Below are 24,961 nucleotides of genomic sequence, written 5' to 3' on the forward strand. Positions count from 1 at the left end.
TGATTAGGCCCTATGTAAACAGCCAGCTTCTTCTAAATACATGAAAATGTATGCAATGAACTATGAAAACTATTTTTTTAGATGTAGCATCATAACTCATCACATAGATAAATGTTATGCAAAAACTGTGAAATGCCCACAGTTTATTATTGATTATTAAAAAAACACTATGTATTCACACAAGTTTCTTCCCTTGTAGTTAGCAGAAAAGTCTCAGTCTTCCCTTAATTTGTTATTTTGGGGTTTTACTAAACTGTAAGGTATACAGATAAATGTTTAAAAACGTTCAACATCTCTGATTTTAGTTTAGTCATAATGATGATCACAAGACACAAAATCTCACATAGTAGGTAGAATGTTGTTCAAAATGAATCCAAATATAGATAGAAAAGTATGAAGTTTAAAATAGTTAAAAATAACTCGAACCATAGTAGGCCTATGATGATCAAATAGGTCAAAATGATACATAGCATTTTTTTTATGAAGGAATTGGCCATTTTAAATAGCTTACTTAAAATATTTTTCTATGTTATCAGAATCATTGGTTCTAATTTTTTTTTTGTTATTCCAGTAAAATTAGGAAAGATTTTACATTTAAATGCTGTCCCTATAAAATGATTGTTACATTTTTTTTTTTTATCTCAATTTTTAGTTCTGGCAAGACTCCTTGTATATTTGACTGAGAGAGAGTGCTCAGAGTCAGGTGTTCATAAAGAGCAGAACCCCCGTTTGAAAAGGGATATTTACGACGCAACCTTGAACGCATCGTTGGATTACATTGGAGCTGGCGGGTTGGGCCAGACTCCACTCCACTGAGTTCACACGGCAGGACCGTGACCCCACAGCGCCGCGGACTGAGCTACTGGAGCCCGGCGCGGAGGTATACCTCTGAGAGCCGTTCCAGGACACCTATTAATTAGAACACCTGGACTTCAGAGGAGAGGAAGCGCAGTTTCCTATGCAGCCACTTTTTATCCCCCCCCCCTTTTCCTTGTAGAAACCTACAGTAGGATAGTTATTGGAGTTGACAAGCCCGCTTCACTACTGTAGCTACCCCTGCTCCTCCTCCTCTCTTCCTCCTCCTCCTCCTCCTCCTCTCCCGCTCCACAGAACCAGGAAATCACCGAGGTGTGCTTCTTTATCCCGCTGCTTGCTACCCCGTCTGCGGGTGTAGATGCGCTGTTCCCCCCCACCTTCTCCTCTTCTTTTTGCTCTGTCCAGTTTTTATTTCATCTCTGCGGCCGCTGGAGTCAGCCTGAAGTTGCCTTCGAGGAGAGGAGCCGCACTCTGGCTGAACAATGAGGTGCGTAAAGCGGCTCAAATCCCTTCATGTTCATTGTGTTCGGAGGCGAGCGCTTCAGTTTCTGCTGCTGCTTTTGTTTATTTATTTTTTTTTTCTAATGAGCTGTTTTGTTATTTGTAGCCTATCTAAATATAGCAGTTTTATCTGGTTTTATCTGCTTTCTGGTGCGTAAAATTCCAGTTTCTCATTCAGAACATATAGAGCCTGAGCTTTTGGGTTGTTTTTGTTCTCAGCTGAAACTGCAGGAAGTTTCTCTCTTTTTTTTTCTAACCGAGCGACTTTCTTGAAACTTCAGCTTCCTACCTGTTCAAAGTGCCTCGATTGAGGTAAAAAGCGCTTTGGCATTTGCTTCCAAGATTATTCACACTACAAATAATTACCAAATATCCAGATTTAAACATGCAAACGATTCATAGCCGAACGGAAAACGAAAGCCTGTTCCAAACAATAGTTAAGCTTTATTTAGATCATAAAAAAAGGGAGTCGGTGTGTTGCTCAAAGGCACTCCAGCATGGTGGACTTAAAGGAGGTGAGCTTCTTGAGCTGAATTCTCTGGTGGTGCTGGGCCAAGTGCATGCGCTGTTTATATCATCATCATCATCATGCATTCCACTGACACACATTAAAGCTACCCCCCCTTGTCTCCCTGTGGGGAGAGCAGAGTTTTTGCACCATCAACAAGACCCACAGGCACACAGCCCATGTCAACAAATTCCATGTCCTGTTGCAGCCTGCGTCTGCTGACAATTACAAGCTTGGGAGTCTCCACTCCTGGGCTGGAGCTGCTCTGATCTAACATTTAAGCACCAGCAACTCTGAAGTTTTGTTCACACCGCAGCCTGAAGTGACCCAAATAAGATTTTTTTTTTGCCCATATGTCTGATCTGAGAAGTCTGAATAACAGATCTGGTTTTCATTTTTATTTTTCCAATGGACCCAGAACATTGGCTATGTGGTCCTGAATCTGATCTTTTCAAATGCAACCTTTGTCTGAACGGCCAGGTCATTCATCTGACCTGAACGTCATTAATACTCAAAACTCCCTATCCTGCATCTTGCAATAGAGAAGCAGGGCGAAATACAACCATGGCGGACGATGATGCGGAGAACAGTCTTTCTTTTTCATCTTGGTGTGATGATTGCCTTCGAGTCAATGAGTGGACGCAACCAACTGGTTTTCCTTAGAACACTTTGAATCAATCTGACTGTATGATCTGGTTAAAATGTGAAGTGCCTTGAGATGACACGCTATATAAATAAATTCAGGAAAAGATTAGCATTAGAAGCTCAACCATCCATGTTTTTTCTGTAAACACATACTGGCTCGCTGCTTGTGACGTCATTGCGTCCTCTACTGCTCATGCGGGGCACCTAATTGTATGAATGCAGTTCACACAGAAGATCACATACAAGTCGCATATATCTGGAAAGGTGACTGACTGCGTTGGACGGTCGCAAACCTGCGCAGGCCTCAAGCGCAGACAAAAAGCAGCTGTGATTGGTCCTTAGTATGCCTTTCCGACTGTCTGTGTGGTTGTCCTTCTCGATTCGGTGCCGGGGTGCGCCAATTTTAAAAACCGACGAACAACTACAATAGACGGCTACGACGAAAGGTTAATCAAGGAGGTTCGGAAGTACAACCACTTTTACGATGCCTCAGGCAAATTATATAAAGATGCTAAGGTCTCTGCCAACTCCTGGAGGGGATCAGCCAGACCCTTCAATGGGAACGCGCCATTTTTCTTTTGGAAGATAAACACTCCTGCCGCGAGTTCTTGAATAGGCTCTCCCATGTGCTTTGGTTGGAAACTGCTGTGCGTCCCTAGGAATTCTAGAAGGACTGTGCAGAAGCATACCGGCAAAACTGGTTCGCGAGCAGACGCAAGCGACATTTGATGTGTGCAGGTGCAGAAGTCTAATCTGCCCTTAATGCTTGCAGTGTGAACGTAGCCTCAGATTAGTGCACCTTTATTGAAGTGGCGGGGGGGGGGGGGTCTACTTCAGAGTTATATTCAGGACTAACTGGAAGGCTGGAATTTGGTTGGGGGATAACCAAGTCAGTGAGTGACCAGTTTTCTTCCGTAACAATATATCATGTGTGGATCAGGGGTTGGCATGGGCAGTTCCAGATGGGGTGGCCAACAGGGGCCAGTGTCCCTCTAAAACCTGTTTATGCCCCTGTACTGCAAACATTTAGATAAGTGTCAAATTTCCTTGAGATTTATTTTATTGCTTTATAAATAGATACAACAATTGGATGGAATAAGCTGATTAGTGCTAAAGATTTGAAATTAATAATCAAATAAAGTTATTTAAACAGTGAAAATGCTCATTCCTTGGGCAGATCATCTTATTCACCTACTCAATTTAAGGACAATTATTCACTGGCAGATGAAACTTTAACTGATTCATCTTCAACAGTGATTTAATATTTCATATTTACAATTTAATAGTTATTTAGAAATTAGTCAGCTTTAAGCACCAGATGCATTAAGATAGGATCACAGTCTTCATCTGTTAGATCAGAAGTCTGCCACTTTGGCTTTGTGGTTTGCATAATGTACTAAACAATGTTCTCTTGCCCTCCCTTTTTTTGCAGTTGTTTTTTTATTCTTTTGTTCTGTTCCCCCCTTTAAAAAAAGCACTGGCCCCACCCTGGTCGAATTTTTCTGGGTGTTGGTGATTTCTTTTCTATTGGTTTTGCAGATATTGCAGTGGAAATGCCTGTGCAGCCAAAAGTTAATTGCATAGACATGAGATTCTTATTTATAAAGATGTTTTGTTATCCTAATCTGTCATTTTGATTCACTTCATTTTTAACAAAAAATAAATTCCTCTGTTTTATTAAAACAGAACTTTATACATTTCTGCAGTTCTTTTATTTCTAATGTAATACAAAATAGCAGGTTTGTATGATCTAGATTATTAGCTGAATGATTAGATTGGGTATATAGCCTAGAGGTCTCTGATTTACATAAAATGTATTATTTGTTCAATGACATCAACAAAATGGGATGCTCTGTTCTTTTTTTAATACCCAGAATTATTTCTAAACCAGTAAATTTGTCTATGTTGTAAAGGAAGGGGAAAAAAAGTAGGCTGGCCTCCTTTCAGCCAGCTGACGGCAGTGAGCAGTATCACATGGGTCAGGGAAAGCCCTGACATGTTGGATCACTTCCCCTGTCCTTAAGTGTCTTTAGATAGTTTTTAATTTGTAGAAAAATTGGATGGCTGGTTAAAAGCTTTTGTAAACATTGATAACGGTATCAAGCCCCACTATTGGTGCTGGTTTTCTCCACAGTAATGAAGACTGTGGTGAGAAAGGTGGTCTGGCCTGAAATCCTGGTATTTTATTGCTCTAGAGGCGCTGAATTAACAAGGCTATTGGTTTAATTAATGCACAAAGATAACCGTGTGTGTCTAACATGCATAACAACCTTGCTTTCAGAAATGCTGGTAGCTGTATTTATCCTTGATATATCTGTGAGCATCATGCAGACATTATGGTTAGAGACACCGTTCTGTCCATGCGGTGTATAATAAAGTTATTTACTGTGGTTGGATGAGATAAACTAACTGCTACTTGGATTGCTCTTCTGCAGTTGGGGGGGGTAAGAGTACTTCCCCAACCATAAAACATACCTGTAACTTTACCGCTCATAAGGAAAGTATTCGTTCATTTTCAAGCTTTCGCTCATCTGATAAAGTCGAATTGGGAAGCTTCCTGTTGAAGCCGAATAGCTCTCTTCCTCTAAAAGGGTACGGCTTTGACAACCTCCCCCCCCCCCCGCTGCGGCCAAATGGGTTCATGTCACCTTGCATAATAGGTAATGGCTGGTATGCAGCTCCTCTTGTGCTCATTGTGGGCTCAGGAATGTAAATGTTGACAGAGTTGCAGTCAGTTGGTCAAAGGTTCAACCACCGACCCAGTTCAGAAGCTGGTTCTGATGATCCTGATTAACACCTTAGTTCCCTGGGATCAGATTTTAGGAGCGTTTGTTGCCTTCTTGTCTCAGTGAACAATAACTTCTCTGTTCAGATGATTGCATGATTCTTTCAGATTCCTATCCTGGGGGTTAGGTGGTACAGGAAGTGCATCAATTTGCATCATGATTCACTCCTATTGTCAGAGAGGTGACTCTCGACTCCCACGCTGAGTCAGTAGATCGGACTCCGACTGAAAGGAGCTGTCCCGTCTGAGACCACCACCACCACCATGTGTGCCTCGGGCTCCAGAACTAACACACACAGAAACAGGTGTTGTGTGTCTGCTGAACACATTCAGCCTGCTGGGCATCCTGAAGCTGCTTCAGAGGCTCTGCATGTGGGGAAGTGATGCCAGACTGAGCTCCTCATCAGCTCCCTTGCAAAAGCTTATTGATCAGTCTTAAAAGCAGTAAGAAGAGAATTACCCCCCCTCCCCGCGCTCCCAACCTCTGCCCTGCCCTGTTGTTTCTTTTGTCTCCTCTCTGCTTTCGGCCGCAGCTGAAAAGGAATGTTTCTGAAAGCGTGACCTGAGCAGATATGCTGTTATCGTCTTCTGCCTTTTTGGCGAGCCCGTGTCCTAACAGGCCACTAACTGTTATTTAAGAAACACACGGAGGTTATTGCATTTATAGCTTTGTAAGAGCGGCGAGATACAACTCCTGTTGGTTGCAACAGCAGCATGTTTTTACTGCTCGGTTGGGTAATGTTTTTGTGTTGGTATTTCAAGTCTCCACTTGTTCCCCTCATGCCTTGCAGAGTCACATTGTTTTCTTTGATGTAAGCAGTAAAAGCAAATGCAAGCCTGTCTGACTTCTCTGTTATGCATTGTATTTATTAGCATAGTCAATGCTGCTCATTTTAGGAAGAAGACATCTTTGCTAAGAAACAACAATGCTGCTGTTTTCATTTCTGAATCTCTGTTCTTGCATCTAGATTATTTTCTGCACATCCATTAAAAAAGTTGCTATACCTTTTTTAAGATTTGTTTGCAAAAATCCCAACTTACCTATAAACTCCAGAAACACTACCAGTTTAAAGGTAATTAGGATGTGCAGGTGGGAATTATTCTATATATGAGAATATATTCATGCATCATAAAGGAGGTGCATGTTGATATAGACTTTAAAAGATGCCCTCAGAATGTTGCTGTAAAGTTGGTGATGCAGTGTGTCTAAAGGACCCTAGACACACACTTTTTTTTTTCTTGAAGGCCCTGTGGGGCGTGTTCGTTTCCCCACAATGCCCAATTACCACTGCCCTCTTCTCTGAGACAATTCACCCCTTTTCGCCCTCCCACCTCTTGTATTCCTAAATAGGCCATTATGCTGGCCTGCTTCTTGGATTAGACGCTTTGCTACACAAGTTGCTTAATGTACAAAATCCTCTATTGTCTCAATTTTGTGAAATAGCCAATTTCCTTGGTTTTAAGCTGCTGTTTTCTTTTGGGGTTGTGCATCTAGGCTGTTCTCTACTCTTACCATATCATTTGTCCCCTCTTTAAATACGTTCCTTTAAAACTTAAATGCTCATTTAAATTGTTCATTGCTTTGTAGACCATTTCCCAAATGCATGCATTGCTTGTCTATTGAGCTTGTTTGAAACTTTAAAACTAAGTGCAGTGAACAAACATAGGTACACCCATTTTAAACCTGAGCAGACAACAGCCTTTTAAATAGATAGATAGATAGCATTTATTGTCACTGAACAGAATTCAACGAAATTTCCATTGCAGCTCCCGTGCAAAAGGTCAAATATATACAGTACAGACAAGCAAACACACAACAATAATAATAACAACATACACTACTAAATCAACTAAAGGCACTCAGCCATGCCAAAGAAGCAGCAGCAGGTCCAATCATGGCAAAACACAGAAAATGTGACAGTGCAAGGTACAGAACAATATGGCTGTGTGTGTGTGTGGGGGGGGGTGGGGGGTGGGGGGGGGGTTGTTATGATATGTGTGAGAGGGGGAGACGGCAGGGAGTAATGGCTCTGACGGCTGTGGGGAAGAAACTGTTTCTCAGTCTGTTTGTTGTAGTCCGTATATTCCTGTACCGCTTGCCTGATGGCAGCGGCACAAACAAGCCAGACAATTAGCATTTCATCTAAAGCCCTGCAAGTTAGCAGTAGGGTTTGGGCGCTTTGGATGAAGTCATTAAGTACCTAACAGTAAATCCATCTTTACCACAGTTGGAAATGGAAAGTAAGCATTTATTTAAAGAATAACTGGTGCTCATGCATGCATTACCATAGCTTTAAAACAAATAAAAACCCTTTAGTGGGACAGTTTGTAAATCCAGTTTTGTTTTTATCTCTTGCCCCATATAAACATAAGTAGGAGCTTCAAAAGTGATTTGGACAAGTTTTTGAACAGTTTTCACATTTTGGAGATTTTGCTCAAGGTTTTGGAAGATATCTGGCATTAAAAAGCAGAGCTTTGAAATTATTTTAAAAAGTCTATAATAGTCACATGCATTGAATCGTATCGCATTTTTAAACACTGCAACCACATGTTTAGAAATATTTTATGTGATAGACAGAGTGGTGTATAACTGGAAGAAAGCAGTAGGAAACTGACGTGTGGTTTTCAAAGTTGTTTTACAAATAGATATCTTAAAGTAAAGAACCAACTTGGTTTAGCTCAGAACTTTACCTGAGCCAGTAAATTGTAGCTCTGTCTGAATGTTTACATTAGCTGTCCTCTTCCCATCAACTCTGTCTAGCTTTCCTAATCCTGCTGATGGAAGGTATTCCTACATCATGATGCTACCGCCTAGGGTAAGGTTGTCAGGATAATGAGTAATTTAATGCTGTTGGTACAAAAAAATACTGAAAGAGATAAATATTTATTGAAACCAATTTAAAACCAGCTCATCCTATTAGATCAAATTATTGCACTTCTGGCAGCAGGGGTGGAAATTCAGCCATACTGGGCCCATCTCCCCTTCGCAACGGCTAACCTGAAAAATAGGTTTTTAAACCCCACTAACATGGCAAATAGATCAGAGGTCCATACTTATTTGTCCAGATGCAGAATATTAAGAATTGTACTCTTGGTATCAGTGGTTTTACTTAACAAGGACATGGCACTTCAATTATGTTCTTAAATAAGGTTTAAATACCCCCTACTAATTTGATTTGTCTGAATGAACATTTTGTCATATTGTAATAAATTACAGTTTTTCATTTAACCTAGAAAGTACTCTGCCGCTCTACAGGTACTGCCACATTATGGAAAATTAACTCGGGCATCTGTTGAGTTGTGACTACCCATCTCTTTAAAGTGCTCTGTTAGTTCTGTCATACATACTGTTTTGCTTAGATTTGGCCAAAACATTAAACCTGTTTTTTTGTTTTTCTGTGTAATTTTGTACGATATATATATTACCATTTTACAGTAACCCTCTGAAACCAATGCAGAGTTTGGACCGAGTTTGGATCATTCAACTGTGCCGAGTTTGGTTCTTAAGACCATTAACACATCAGGCTACCACAGTTCCTCGCCTCCTACCCGTGATCCAAGATACCACAGCTCCCAAGTCAGGAGCCCCCATAACATTCATGAAATTATGTGCTTTGATGGCGTCCTCCGCCAAATTTCAATGAGAGCCTCTATCTCTATCATCCAGGTTGCACCACGCTCTTTTGATGCCATTTATTGTTTAAAGGCTGAGAAGAAGTTCTTGTTTTGAACAGGTGAAGAGATCTGCGAACTGCAAAGCCGGACAAGCTGGAAAACCTGCGAAATGAGTCAGCTGATTGTAAATAGGAGATGACACAGTCTGCTCATGCGCTCTTTGTTATCAGAGAACTGAGCCACAGCTGAACCGTGCCAAGCCCTTCTGTTGAACTAGTACTAGATTAGCTTGGTTCAGTTGTGTCTGGCACCGTCCAGTTCAGTTGCGTTCCATTTACACTCAACAGTTATCTCGGTTACTGTGTTCAGACTGCTCTCAGCGCAGTTTCAGAAGGCTAGTGTAAATGGGGCTTATTATTCTATACCGTTGATGGTTGTTAAATGTTCGTATCGGGGTCAGCAACATGAGTCCACACGTATTCTTGGTTTTATAATGGAATGTTTGTTGAATAAGCTTGGCAATTCTTCTTATCTGTGATTTTCCAATTATTGTAGTTAAGATGTATTTGTGATATTATCATTCTTAAAAATGTTTTTTTTACCCTTAATCTTCGATTCCGGTTTACTGAAAAGTAGTTGTTCAATGTAGGGCTGAAACGATGAATCGTACTAATTGTGATTATTAGATTATTGAAATAATCATCAACTAATTTAGTAATTGATTAATCGTTAACTTGAAAATAGAGGCTATAAAATTGCCTTTAGCCACGGAGCAACCCCATTTAGTCCAGTAATTATACCAAGATTAAAAAAAAAACATATAAAAAAACATTTTGCATTTAAGATTTAAAAAAATGTGTGTCAAAATGCTCTATTCAGTGAAGGTTGAGCTTCACCTGGTTTAATTTGATTAAAAAAAATCTTTAAAGAACCTTTGGCTATCCAAATATTAATCTATTAATCGAAAAAATAATCAACATATTAATCGATTTGCAAAATAATGGTTAGTTGCAGCCCTAGTTCAATGTTGGAGGTAAATGTTTCGGAAACCAATTTTTCTAACTGAGATCTAAATGCGGTTAATAAATAACCTCGTGTGTTTCTGTTTCTTTACAAAGTGGACATTAATAACAGTTTCCAGAAAGCATTCTCAGTTCTGTTAACTGTGTTTGCTGTTATTTTGCAAAGCAAGTGTCGGAGTGAAAGTAGCTAATATGGCTAATCTTCCATTTTAAGAGATGTATTTGACACAGCATACACGTTGGGCTTAGTTTCTGAATTCTGTTGGCATGACTATTTGTACCCCTATCACAGCACCAGTCCCTTACAGAATTTCTAATGAAGAAGTTATTAATTGTGATAGTCCGGCCAGTTTAAATTCAGAGAAGTTGCACATTTTTTTTTTTTTTTTTTTTTTTTTGAGTTGAATGTGTTGACAGGAACACAAATGTTCACACTTCTATCAAAAGTCATGACACCCAACAGAGCTGCACAACCTATCGAGAATATTGCATCGTTGCTTTATCACAGAAAATCAAATAGAGCTGTTAGATACTTGTTTTCTTATGTATTCACACTTTGCACGTTGGCAAGATATTTAGTCAGTAGATTCTGACATTAGACAGATAGCAGAGCTATGGTTTATCACAAAAAGTTAATAAATTTGGTTTTAAGCTCCTATGTTACATCCTCAGAAGTTGTCTAGCCAGCCATCCATTTTCCATCACTGTTATCCCAAGCAGGGTCACAAGGGGTGATGGGGCCTATCTCCAGCTGTCTACGGGCGAGAGGCGGGGTACACCTTGGGCAGGTCATAAGTCCATTGCAGGGCAACAAAGAGACAAACAGGACAAACAACCATTTACACAAACACTCACACCTAAGGAGAATTTCAAGAAGCCAATTAACCTAACAGTCATGTTTTTGGAATGTGGGAGGAAGCCGGAGTACCCAGAGAGAACCCATACATGCACAGGGAGAACATGCAAACTCCATGCAGAAAGACCCCCGGCTGGGAATCGAAACCCGGAACCTTCTTGCTGCAAGGTAGCAGTGCTAACCACTACCCAGAATTTTAGCCAGCCATGATCATGCACAGAGACCGACTGCTTCATCAGTGTTGAATGAAGGTAAAAGTTAAGCACTGTGATCTGTGCGGGGAAATCTAAAACCAGAGTCGTTTTGGACTCCAGTTACATCTGCTAAAAATTGTTATAACAGGTCTCTGGTCTGCGAAAACAGTAATGGGGGAATTACAAAAACCGCTTCTAAAATGGCAACTTTTTTTGTGTTGCATATTTTGTTTCACAACAATGTATTTCAAAACGTTTTATTGGTTAGCGTGGTGTTTATAAATGCATTTTAAAGGTGTAAATATAAAAGGTGCTAAATATTTTTTTCATCTGCAGCTTTACAGCTGCTGCTATTTGTGTTTTTTGGGTTTTGAATTTTTCAAATATTGTTTTTATTTTGGTGCCTTCCATCTATTAGGCCTCAGCTCCTAAGGCAGGTCTTGATGTACTTTGAATTCACATTGGCGTTATCAGAACGAAACAAGGTATTTAAGGAAGGTCATAATTTTAAACAACTCACATTTCCTACTCTATAAGTAAAGCAGTAACAGAACTGAATCGAGTGACATTCAAGGTGGTGTGTAGGTACGTTGTTTCAGAAATGACTGTTGTCACCCATGTGATTCAGCTACGGCATCTTGTTTCATGTCTGCTCCAATCTAACCAAGGCAGCTTGGTGTTTTGTAAGTTACTAAAGAGAAGTACTTTAGAAAGTTTCTCCTTTTTTGTCAGTTGAACCAAGCGAGAAGATAGGGTTTCTGTTCCTTTAAACACATGCACCCACTGTGTGCTGAGAAAAACACTTTTGAAGAAGCAGTTTGTGAACACATCTTCCCATGTTCAACCTCCATCAATGATTTGATTTGGCCTTTGCCTGAATTAACACTGAATGTAATAAGAAAATATGTTGTTATATTGTTGAATCGTGTGATTACAGCCTGGCTTGAAGAATGATTGTCATTCAAAAGAGTCATTGTAAACCTTGACTCCACATCAGGAATAGTCTATCCAGCTAGTGAAAAAATGACATAAACTTCAGTATTTCCAGACAGAGTATGAATGTATTGCACTTGAATAATGAGTAACACTTTAGTGATGGCCCATTTATCCACAAGGTTCAATATCACATTGCTTCATCCTCTGAAGGTATAATAACTTCAACTCCTCTAGGAAGGCTGTTCACAAGGTTTAGGAGCCTATCTAAGGGAATTGTTAACCCTTCTTCTAAAAGTGCATTCGTGAGGTCATACACTAGACACAAAAACCTGTCCCTCAGTCTTTGCCCTATCAGGTTGCGGTTAGTATTCTGGTCAGACCATTCAACCTTCTATAAACCCAACTCTTTTCTTTATGAACTTGGCTTTATGTGAAGTATAAAGAGAATGAGGCCAACTCCAAACTCTTCCCACAAGGTTGAGTCCAAAATCTCTCGGTATGCTAAAGCTCTTGGCATTCTTCTAACAGTACAGTCAGAAAAGTACTTTTCTCTTAAAGGAATAGTACACCCAAAACATGATTAGCCTTCATTTTCTACTCACCCCCATGCTGAACAACACTCTGGAGTACTTTTTTGATATCTCAAATGCATCTGGAGATCTGGGAGGCTTCTTGCTGTCTGCTGACATTCAAATAATGGAGGTCTGTGGCGCCCGAGGCAGAAAGTTCCATAAAAGTCCACAAAAAACGTGTCAATATTCCTCCATACTGCTCGTCCAATGTATTCCAAGTGTCCTGAGTGGGTAGCATCCAGAATTTACTCGAAACGAAGCCATTTAGAATGTTTTTAGAGCATAAACAGTAGTGTATAGGATTTCCTGAAAGCGCGCACATGCGCGATCCCGACGCTACGGAAGCCGGCAGACCAAACCAGCGCATTCAGCTCGGCAAAGAACTCATGCTCTTCCTCAACACTGAAGTCCTCAGACATTTTTCTTTCGTTGTTTCTGTCTTTGCACAGGTAAACGGCACATTTCTTCTCCTACGCTTGCATTATTGGCAGAGCAGACGCTGAATGCGCACTTTCATCTGGTTTGGTCTGCCGGCTTCCGTAGCGTCGTGAACGCGCATGTGCGCGCTTTCAGGAAATCCTATACACTACTGTTTATGCTCTAAAAACATTCTAAATGACTTCGTTTCGAGTAAATTCTGGATGCTACCCACTCAGGACACTTGGAATACATTGGACGAGCAGTATGGAGGAATATTGACACGTTTTTTGTGGACTTTTATGGACCTTTCTGTCTCGGTCACCATAGACCTCCATTATTTGAATGTCAGCAGACAGCAAGAAGCCTCCCAGATCTCCAGATGCATTTGAGATATCAAAAAAGTACTCCAGAGTGTTGTTCAGCATGGGGGTGAGTAGAAAATGAAGGCTAATCATGTTTTGGGTGTACTATTCCTTTAAGCTAATTTAAGGACATGAAGCCTGAAGCTGTGCAGGGATTGACTCTTTTATAAACTTCGTGACTGCCGCATCCACTACTGTCAGTTTACGCTGCCTCAAATGTTGTGGCTCAGTTTCTGTCATTAAAAATCGCTCATGATCGATGATGGATTAATACGGAGCAAGGACATTTAACAAATGGACCTGTTGCACAGGTGGCATCATATCGCTCTGATCTATTCTTTCACAAATGTTTTAAGAAACGGTCTGTATGCCTAGGGGCATTAGAGTGATTTGAACACCTTTGTTCATTTATTTGGATGAGTTAGAGAATATGTAGTAGATGTGTAGTATGTACTGAAAACTGCAATGCATCCCCAAAAGGTTGTGCTGTGTAAGGCTGAACCAACCTTGCAACCATCCAATGAACATTTTGCAACCACGCTGACCTTTTTATTACATATCTAAAACCCACATTTGCTCCAAAAATTGATTTGAAACGGTGGAAAATATACTCCTTCGTAATACATTACATTGTCATGAATGATGTAGCCGTCAATAAGATTAGCTCTTGAGGGACGTTAAAGTTGGATAGAGTTGAGATTTGAACCAGCGACTCTCAGGTTTCTGGACAAACTCCTGCATCTTATGTCACTGTTTCCATTAAACCTTTTAGGTCTAAAGGTACATCTTGGAACTATAAGCTGTATTGCAGCACTCCTTGTTCTTATCATTTTAAGCACTTATCAGTTATTCTCCTGAGTGATCTTAATAGTTCAGAAACCTTTTTCGGCTGCAGAGAGTTTGAAATGTACAACATGTCCAACATTTATTGTTATATAGATGGTAAGGACATTGAAAAGGACATCTGTGTCAAAATATTTGGCCATATTTTACTAGATCTAATGGATTTACACATAAAATTTAACAGCATATGGTCATACGTAGTTAACTGCAGATGTATGAGGTTTCTCTGTAGAGTAAGACTGGGTCTGCCGCTAAGAGTGCAGTGAAACCAAAGCTTAACTGTGGGCATAAATGTACTGTATGGTCAGCACTGCTAATGGATATATAAAGATCCAGAGGGTTCATCTAGGGTCCATTGCTTAATGGAACATAATGGACCCCAGTTAGTATAGAAACAGCTTTGTGCTGTCAGCCATTGTTAACGTTCCTATCACTCAAGTTCTTAGATCATAGGCTACGTTATCTGGGAAGATGGTGATTGCTGATGGACTGAGGCTGCATCAGAAAGAACCCCCTCAGAGGAAACCCAGTGCTTGCTTAAGCCTTCGCTGCCGGCTTCCTTTTGAGACTTTGACCCAGTGTTCGCTCAAGGTTTATCACCACACGCTAAGGGACATGTTTAACACAGGCCTGTGTGTTTACTTGTTCTGTTTAAAGAGGAGCCAAGTCTGCATTAAGGCATATTTTGGTGCATGGTAAAAATCATTTTGTATACTTAGAGATATTTAGTGTTGCCACACCAACATTTTCAATTTGCAGTTTTCCTACCTGCACAACAAATTATGTCTAGTTTTTAATTTTTCTCTTTTGGGCATGGGCAGATTACATTATCAAGGTCCAGTGTTGTGCCTGAACGCGTTCATTGAACGAAAGTTCATGAACTCGTTCATATTTTGGGCGAACGTGAACTGAACGTACTGCATTATTGCCTGATGAACGTTATTGTGAACTTGTTCATTCTGGTGTCTGTGAACGGCACGCTCTCTCAGTTCAGCTCCGTTCAATAGGTTGCCAGATTTCTATAAAGCCCTCCAGGCGAAACCCCGGCTAAATCACACCGTAAACAGGCCTTAATATGTAGCGGGAAAAACACCCAATCTGGCAACACCAGCTACCAGCGTCGTGCTACAGCCGCGTGCGTCATCAAAACAAAATGCAGCGTGGAAGCCACAGCAGCATGGAGGCGACTTAAAACAGGTTTATGACCAGGTGGTCGGTGAGGATGATGGCAACAAGTTTGCCCGCCGGCTTTCAGTAAAAAAATCCGCACTTCAGTAACCTTAAATTCCTACCTCAGCCTGGTCCCTCAGTTTGTGTTAGTAAAATCTTTTTGAGCGGTCTTCAACGGGGGATCCGCGACCCCTAGGGGGTCTACGGAGGTACTGCATGAGGGTCTGCATGGTTAGTTGATATTTTTATATTCCCCCCCTGCATTTTTTTCCCCCCACTAATTGAAATGTCTTTAAATACTCATTAACATGAAATCAACACACTGTAGTAAACAGATAAATGGAGGCAGAAGATGTCTTTCAGTCATCAATGCTCACATTCAGCGACACACAGGAGCTCTTTCAAGCTGGGCACCGTTTCCTTCACAACAACCAGGAATCAGAATCAGAAAACCTTTAATAATCCCAGGGAGAAATTAATTTCTTTACATTACTCCATCTGTAATAGAGTGACTATAGGACACAATTTCATACAATATATATAGTTAGGGGGTCCCCGCTCCATCTCGCCATCAGTTTGGGGGTCCTTGGTCTGGAAAACATAGAAGACCCCTGTTCTTGAGGGTTTTACTATCCATGTAACTTGTTTGTTAAACCTGCCTGGTATAATTTTCCAGGATTCCTTTTTAGTATGTATTGAAATGGAATTTCAAATGGAAAAAATTATTAAAATAAAAAAAAACATTTGCACCTTAAAGACTACTTTCCTATTTTTCTTTTAATAATTCCTCATAAAAAAGACCATTCAAGCAGCACATGTTTCGTGATGTTTTTGAGAATATACTGTAGGGGTGAAAGCTGCAGCTGCTACTAGTGTGAAGTGAATGGACAGCAACAAAGCATTAAAGCAACAATGGGGAAATGCTGTCCCCTCAATGCTAATGTAAACCCTGGTTGGATAAGGATTCAAAACTGGATATGAAGATGAAATCTGACGCACAGTTTCAGAGTTACAACTGATAAAATAATTGCCGTCTGTGGTTCTACAGTAGGCTATGGTGTAATTGAGCAATATATGAAAAAAAAAGAACTATGAACTAGTTCGTTTTTTGGAATTGTGAACTATGAACTGAACTAGTTCATTTTAAAATGTGTGAACTGAACTTTGAACTAGTTCACATAGAAAGAGAACTTTCCCAACACTGTCAAGGTCTATGAAGGTCTCTAACAGGTTGTTTGCAAAGTCTCTAGAAATGTCTGTCCTGCTGTTCCCGTGCTCAAAATCCCATGCAAGATGCTAGAGAATTATACAGCATACATTAAAGCTATGCTGCCCTCTCTCCACTGGTTGCTACGCACTGCCAGTCAGCTGCCCAAAGACTGTATACACTGTTCTCATTAGGTATGCATCATATTAGACTTTTAGCCAATATAACTTTTTTTTTTTTCCTGTCCTGTGAGTTCTCTGCAAACTGCAGTTTACTCCTAACCTTTCTCTCATATTTCTCTTAGAAGGCAAGGAGGTTATATATTAGGGAAACTGCTTTTCAAAATTGCATTTTCCCCTTATCACATTAGCTTTATCGTTTCAATATAAATTAGGTGTTTGTCTTTAGGATGATTAGTTCTGCCATCTCAATAAAATATTATCAATATACAGAGTGTAAAAGGACCAACCTCAAATACAGTGGTGTGCCAAATGTTGTGTCCAAGCAGTCCTTTGCGACTGCAGTATGTAACTCACTGATGTGGCGGTGATGATTATGATCCATGTGCTGTGCAGCTCTATTATTAAGGCGTTGCTGTTTCAAACTGCAATTAGGAAGCTAGCAAGCTGCTGACAAGCTGAGTTAAATGAAGAAATCAGATCAAATTGGAAAAAACAATATCGAAATAGGTTAAAAAATGTCTTAAATTAAATGTATTTACCATTAATTTAGGTAGGTAAATGAGATAGTTTGCCAATGGAATGAGGATTTTTATTCTTAAAATAAGATAAAATGCAGATGAAATTGGACAAAGCAATTGTGTTTTCTTATTTTAAGTGTAAATTGTCTTGTTCCATTGACAAAATGTCTCTTTTACCTCCTCAATCCAAGAACAAATGCACTTATTTCAAGAAAAAGGCTAATCTAGATTTAGATTTTTTTTTTCCAGTGCATGTCTTAGATTTTCTTTCTGTGACATTTGTGTTAATGAGGTGAAACCAGGGCATTTTTTTTCACTCTAGGTTATTATATACTTTCAATCTCATATTGGTCTATGCCTCATTTCCCAGTTTTAAACTAACCAGGGTCCTAAAGGTCGACTATAATGTGGCCAACATCAACACACTCAGACCTCCATGTAGGCAGGAAGTGTGATGAAGGGAAAATAAATGTCTCATTTGGTGGATTGGGAAGGGGTGTACAAGTTAGGGCAGCCTAAAACAGAGAGTCTTCCTCTGTTGATTCTTTTCTAAAAAGGAGACCTCCTCCTCCTCCTTGTTTTTGGCCCGGGTCGAGGAGGATGTGCTCCGACCTGTAAAAGGAATTAAGCTGAGTGTGGAGGACAGAGGTAACTTCATTCCAAATATGGGCAATAAGCATGCCAGTTTTACCCCCCTTTCTCTTCCCTTCCCTGAAACACCAACCTCCGCTGCATCAGAAGCAGGAAGGAATTCAACTCTGCTCTTGAAGTGATTACAAAAAAAATGTGATGAAGTGTGCTGCAAACGATTAGTCAGCATTTAAAAAAATTCTCAAAGTTTAAATCCGGGAGGTTAACAACAGTTGATTTTCCTTCAGAGATCATTTAAAGAGTTAAAGAACAGCTAAATTACCCCTGCCTGTTTCTGTGTGTCTGACTCGAAGCCTTCAGTAAAAGTATTTGTTAATTTTGTGGCAAGCTACAAGCTAAGCGAGCCAACGCAAACATAACTAAATAAGATGGCGTAAACATTGAATAAGATCTAAGGGGCTCCCAGTTTTTAAAGCCGTTAACCTCTAAGAGGGCCAGAAAATGACTTACATTTTTATTCTCTTACCAAAGGTTATTGCAAAAAAAGCTGACTTCATCTTCATCAGATAACGGGGTTCTGCTTTACCGTCCCTGTTTAAAATAATCTTGCTGAATAGAAATAAAAGATCCTTCCCTTTTCTTCTTTAAAATGGACAAGTTTAGTTAATCATTCTTTCATGTGTTTTGTTTTTCTATACTGCCTTGTTAGGGTAAATGACTAGATGACTAGAATCTGCACTGAGTGCACGTTTATTAAATTTCTCGACATTGAACCACAAATCAACACCGTATAAGGGAGCAGTATCCCATAAAAGCTGCACTTAAGTTTAACTAATTCGACAGCTCTGGGATAGTTAATGAATATATGCAGCTGGAAACATGACCTGATGGGGACCTGAACATGATGTAATGTGTGAACTGGTGCTTGTGTGGGACGTTTAAATTCAAATCAGCTTTAGAGAATGAGACCTTTACAGCCACCATGATAGTTCGGAGTCGGTTTTCCCTTCTCTTTATGCCTTTTGTACCACATGTTATTCCTTCAAGCTTTGATTTATTTCACCTAAAAGAAAATCTTTTAGGAATGATGCGTTAAATTAAAGAAAAGTTGGTTGAATTATGAGGGGGGAAAAATCATAACAATGCTAATTTCTCATATTTATTGATGTGAAAGCCTTGTATGTTTTAACTGGTTAGACACCATTGACACGCTGACTGAAGTAAGGTATGGGAGCATCATGACTCCTGATCAAACTAAAGTATGCGAAATGCTAGAAGTCACGTTTTCTGGCACGATGCTGATAGTATATAAGAAATTATCTCAAATGCGTTAAATGAGTGAGAAATGTTCACCTGGCTCGCGAGTGTCCAAACTTTGGCCCAAGGTCCATTTACTGCTCTTGAAATAACATTGTGTGGCTCCAGATTGAATGTCCAGATATGTTGAAATTTGGCTCTCCATTAAGTAAGCCTGATTTATTTAGCTACTTTTTTCAATTGTTAAAGGGTGATTTTTAATTTTTTTGGACAAATCCATATCTTTCAATAGAAAATGTGTGCTACAACGCATTGTTTTTGTTTTTATTCTTTGCCATAGAAGGCTGGCAACCATTTGGGAACTTTTTTAATACGTAAGATTGTTTAGCTGGTGGGGGGAAAAAAAGGGCAAAAAAGTTTTTAGATCAATGCAATTAAAAACAATTGAGCTCAAAATGTCTACGATCCTTTTTCTGACTCAAAATACTGTATTTTATTGAATTGCAATCTTTTTATTGCTTTGGTGGTAAAATGGAAAAGGAAAATAATGCACAATTAACGTTTGGATGTTTGTAACAAACCAATCTAGCTGGTACAAACTGATGCCTGTTAAATACAAAACATCCTGTAAAGGCGCCTGCTTTGGTGGCTGAGATATAAGCATCAGAAGGCAAAGGGGCAAATGACGAGCACACTACTTTCATTTTCTAAAACGTGAAGGACATTTCAAAGAAATAAATCGTAACGGCTGTGATAGAAATGTAGAAGGCAGAGAAGAGCAGCAATGCAATGATTATATAAGGCTCTAACATATGCACCAAAAGTGATGAACTTATGTAATGTTCACAACTTTATATTGGGCTAATTAATGTTTTTGTAGTAATGCCTACGCAACTTTATACAAGTCCGATTAAACGTTGCTACATGGGTGGATTTTCAGGTATGTTTACTGACGTCAACAGTGTGTGATAAGACAATGCTTACAGCTTCTGACTTAATAGCTGAGTAATCGGACTTAATCATTCAGCCTCTTTACTCAACTATAAATTTACTTGAATTCTGGAAAAATTCATCTAAAGGACAACTCAAAAATATTCAACAACAGGCGTGCTGTCATGTTTAAAGAGTATAGAGAAAAACTCTTAACTCATGACGATTAATAAAAATCAATCCATGGCAGGTGTGTCTAATTGTATTTCATTTGTTTATAAGTAATAGTGAAATCATTCTAAAGCAGCTCCACACTTTTAAGTACTTTAAATTGCATATTTTCTAATTCATTTTTTTTTTCTGTAGGAATTAATACGTTAATGTAAAGATTAGGTAAAAATGAATAGGTGTATATATACCTATATAAGAAAGTGTGAACATGCACAAGCCCTGAGAACGGAAGTTAAAAGCACAAAAACCAGAGGTCGATTAAAATAATCTTTGACTAACTGCAAAGATTTTGACCTATTACTCGACTACCAAAATATTTATTTGCACATGCCCTCGCTGTGACCTCAGTTCAACGCGCTTTATACCCTGAAACGTACAGCTTGATTTCCTCTAATGGTATGCACTGATAGAATTGATTTAGTTGCTACTTGATCAAAGAGGAAACCTTTTCTTTGCTTACACAGCCAAGACTTTAAACAAAAAAGCGTTCATGTGCTGTGAAGTGCTGGGTTCTCCCTAGTTACTCCACTAGTACAGCACTTCCTTTTTTCACTTCTCTTAAGTGTTTGTCTCAAACGTGACCTAACCAGCTTCACCTGCTGCCTACCCTTCAGGTGCTGTGGTGAAAAGTGAAATAGTCTGTTCTCAATTATTCATGAATGAATGTCTTCCTTGTAAACTTCGCTATGTTACCAGTTTCTATTCTAAAAAAACAGTCAAATGTTTGTCTTTCCAGCCTGTTGGTAGATATAATGCATGATTATCAATTCTGGAAATTGAGTTGATATTTAACTGGAACCAGGATGGGGACAAAATCCTCTGATAATTTCCAAAACAAAACCCCATCTGGTGACTTATTGCGTTTCTTTACTCTTGTATCTATGGGGTTTCTGTTCGTGTTATGCAGCCACCTAAGGTCTAGTCACTGAAATGGTTTTCAAATCTTTTTTGTAACTTTTGTAAGTTGTTTGTGCATCATTCACCCGATTAAAAAGCAACAAAGCTGAATGGAAACACCTATTGGTGGACTAGTCCTCCTGCTTATTGTATTATTTTAGATGAAAACCATATGTTCTTAGTCTGTTTTTATAACTGAACATGAAGACAAACATTTTTGTCTCTTGTAGCCTCCAGCTGTTTTTCCACTAATGTTTTTTTGCATTTGCATCATCATTGCTAGCCAACTTTCCTGTCTCTTCTGCAGACAGTCCTCCCCACAGCATAATGCTACTGCCAGCATGTTTCATGGCAGGGGATGAAGTTTTTCTATTTGATGTATTGTATCATATATATATAGCCTAAAAGGTTGAGTTTTTTTCTTTTTAATTCAGTTCAAGAACTTCCTCTACATTGCTTGTGTCAACATTCTTAGAGCAATTCTTCCTCATGGCAAGGACCTATTTATATAAATTGTGTAAAGTGCTAAAAAATTATGTAAGCTAAACATTTGAAAATACTGAAAAAAAACCCAAGTGATTTCCCCTTATAGATCTCAGCTGTACCTCAAAGTTTGCGTCCAAGGCTCCACCTGACGCTCAGCCCGCTTCACACCCACATCCAATAATAAGTGCTGCATCTAAAGCACCACATGAATGTCATTGTGTATTCAAAAGAGCCAGCTGATCAGTGTTATTTAATAGTTACCATAGCAACCACAACTAACAGAACAGGAACAAAGCGCCCTTTAACAGAGTAGAAATAGATGTGGTGAGTGAGGTACAAAGTCAAATAAATATGATTGGTAGGCACAGTAAATAGAAGGTGGCATTATTAATGAAAGAGTGTGATGGATGGACTGATCGTATTAACAAGGAAATCCAGGCAGTGCTTACCATTGACTGTGATAAAAAAAAAAAAAGGACTGTGATAACTCAGATGTATGGATACATTCACAGCTTTTTGTTTTTGTGCCTAAAAGAGGCTTCAGGTAGAGAGTCAATTAATTGTAGAACTACAACCAACGATTATTTATTTTGCTAATCAATTTTACTGATAATTATTTTTTTGGTAAATCTATTATTAATCAGATGGCAACAGCTTCATTAAAGAAAAGCTATTCAAACCAGGGGACACAACATTTATCACTGGAGGAGATGTGGACAGAGCATTTTGAAAGACGAGAAAAGATGTGTTTTTAATTTTTTTTTACCTTAAATGTAAAATATTTCTGCATTGTTTTACAATCTTGGTTAAATAGGGGGTTTTCAGTGACGTCACTGGCCAGCTCCCGGTCCGCCATCTTGGGTGGCATATTATCGTATATTAAATATATCATGTCGCGAATAGATAAGTACGCCAGCACGCTAGAGCCACCAGATCATGGAACATATCTGAGGAAATGTTCCGTGATCGACCATATGGACCCCTATGCCCTCCACGGTGCCTTGTTTAGCACTAATCCAGATGATTGGGTTCAGGAGCTGCAGCTCATAAAGCCAGCAAACAGTGCTAACCGTTAGTGCTAACAACCACTCAGGCATGTAATGTACTTTTAACTAGCTGCTATGTGTTTCAAAGGTTTGGTTAGTAACGTTAACTGCCAAACCTCCCTAAACCCTCCGGGTTTCTCACATATTTGAGCCTTTTCCCGCTGGTTGAAATCAAGTTAAGGTGAAATTAATCAAATTAAAACACGGCAGAGAGAGGGAGTCCAGTACGCGGGGGTCATAGGCAGTAGTCTGAGTAGCGGCGGCGGAGACGGTCAACATTGCGGCCACGGAAAGTAATACGTCATGACGCCCAAGCCCTATTATTAATATATTCTTACATGTTTTAAATGCTTGACAGTTAATTACCTGTGACAAAGTGAGCACTGCAGACTCTGGCGTGTTCCAGCTTAACACCGTCCAAATCGGACCTGGATATCCGTGTCAGCCATAGGTGACGGCGTTGTTCAGATAGCTGTTTTGTTTTTTCACATTGATTCACGATTACGGCTGGTATGCGATAGAGCGTTGATCTCCACCTCCACGGGCCGTGCAATCAACAATTACACACGATTTCACCATTTTTCACTGTCAATACTGCCTAAGGCTGCCACCCAATATGGCGGACGCGCTGAGTAGTCACGTGAGCGCGACGTCACATGAAAACCCCCTATTACTGCTCTAAGTGGGTTGCCATGTCGGCTACAGGCGTGTTTTAGAGTCTCTACGCAGTCCCCTTTCATCCATTTTACAATTTATCAATTATTCAATTCTTTGACGATTATTTCAATCATCAATTAATTACGATTAATCATATTAATTGTTTGTTTTATAAGCAAATAAGGGAACCTGGAAAAGGAAACCCAATCTATAAACTATAATAAGGGCAAAAATGGCTGCGTTTCAGTTACCGGTACATAGATTTAGATGCTTCCCTATCTTTAATTATTTTGAATCCTTTATAAACTGAGTGCAGCTTGAGGCCTTATCCATTTCTCACCCATATTAAACAAGATTTCTACCTATGATAAATACATTTTTAAGATTCTATTTGTAACATAGATTGCTTATTAAAATTTGTTTTTTTGTTAGAACTGTGCACCAAGCTAATCTTTTTCTACATCAGAGTTATGCACACTGACCTCCTTATATTAAACACCGGTAATGAAAGTGGTGCCACCGGTCTTGTTGGTCCATCACTCCAGTACTAGACTCTGTTCAGCACATAGATCTGAGTGCAATGCTCCATGGAGTATGATCAGCTGATAACCTGTCATTATCCCTGGTCAGGAAACGTTGGTGAGCCTTAAAAATGCGTTTCCTAATTCTCCCATTTCCAGAGTCTCCTGCATAGTCACAGCAAGCATCAAGCACTTTTAGCACAGGGGGTTCAGTGTTGTTTAAATAATTACAGCAATCCGTGTAAATTCCTCAAACCTTTTTACATGAATATATTGATCTGTGGTATAAATTACTCAGTCAGTCACTGAGGGGACAAATGATGTAAATGTTTAAATGTTGTACGTACTTTCATTTTTAATTTAAGCTGGTTTATGAACCATTTTTTACTTTGTTTCACAGGACAGCATTTTTCACACTGCGGTTTCAGATCCTATAAATTCGATCTACATTTAAAGTTTCATATAAAGTGAAATGAAATGCGAGAGAAATTATGATGGAACCTGGCTTCAGTTCCCCTCTCAGTATCTATGTTACAAATTTTCCTTCTTTCCAACGTGTGCTGACCCGTTCGGATGGATCAGAGTTGGTGTAAGCGGATTCACATTTTCACACCATGTTTTTTTTTATATATATAGTTTCATATGAAGTTTGTTTTTGTTTCTATGCAAGTTTCAGGTCCCATTTTTAGACCCCAGATTTGTTGTGATGCATAACTAAATGTCTGTCAACCGATTATCCCTCCTGAGCTGTGGATTTCTGCAGCTCCTCCAGAGGTCCTTGTCGGTTGAGCTGAGCAGCCATGGTTTGATAGGTTTTGAATAGGTATGCAAAATACCAATAAACATATAAATGCGATTATCTTGCTTTAAAATTAAGATGATAATATTAATTTAACCACTCTGTAAGCGTATTAATCTGAACCACTAAAACATATCCCTGAAATTGGCATTAAGGGCAACAAACTGCTTTGTTCTAACTGATGCCATTTATTCCTGAAAGCTATCGAATAGGGTCTGTCAATGAATGGCTTTTCAACTGGCCGATGTATTAATTCCAATGAGAGCATAAATGAACATAGCCTAATTTATACTAGTCTACATGTACTGTTTTGATATATTATGCAGCTCCATTTCTACAGTTTCTTTTTTATATTGAACTTATAAACTTTGCTCTACAAGTTGTTCAAAGCTTA

General features: G+C 39.3%; 1 protein-coding gene across 3 annotated transcripts in view; it reads left to right on the plus strand.

The window, feature by feature from the left end:
- Positions 1 to 807: 807 nt before the first annotated feature.
- The window catches only part of vaspb (vasodilator stimulated phosphoprotein b), a 43,547-nt gene continuing 19,393 nt past the window's right edge, over positions 808 to 24,961 (plus strand). For 2 of the 3 annotated variants that reach the window (XM_038285837.1, XM_038285839.1), the window contains exon 1: positions 809 to 1,303. In XM_038285837.1, the coding sequence (XP_038141765.1) occupies positions 1,299 to 1,303 (5 nt within the window). In that variant the 5' untranslated portion in view covers positions 809 to 1,298. Of the gene's footprint in view, positions 1,304 to 24,961 lie in introns of all 3 variants that reach the window. The other variant, XM_038285840.1, reaches the window with a different exon arrangement.

The sequence above is a fragment of the Cyprinodon tularosa genome, unplaced genomic scaffold (genome assembly GCF_016077235.1).
Source record: "Cyprinodon tularosa strain WSP-4 unplaced genomic scaffold, ASM1607723v1 ctg215, whole genome shotgun sequence".
NCBI classification, from domain to species: domain Eukaryota; kingdom Metazoa; phylum Chordata; class Actinopteri; order Cyprinodontiformes; family Cyprinodontidae; genus Cyprinodon; species Cyprinodon tularosa.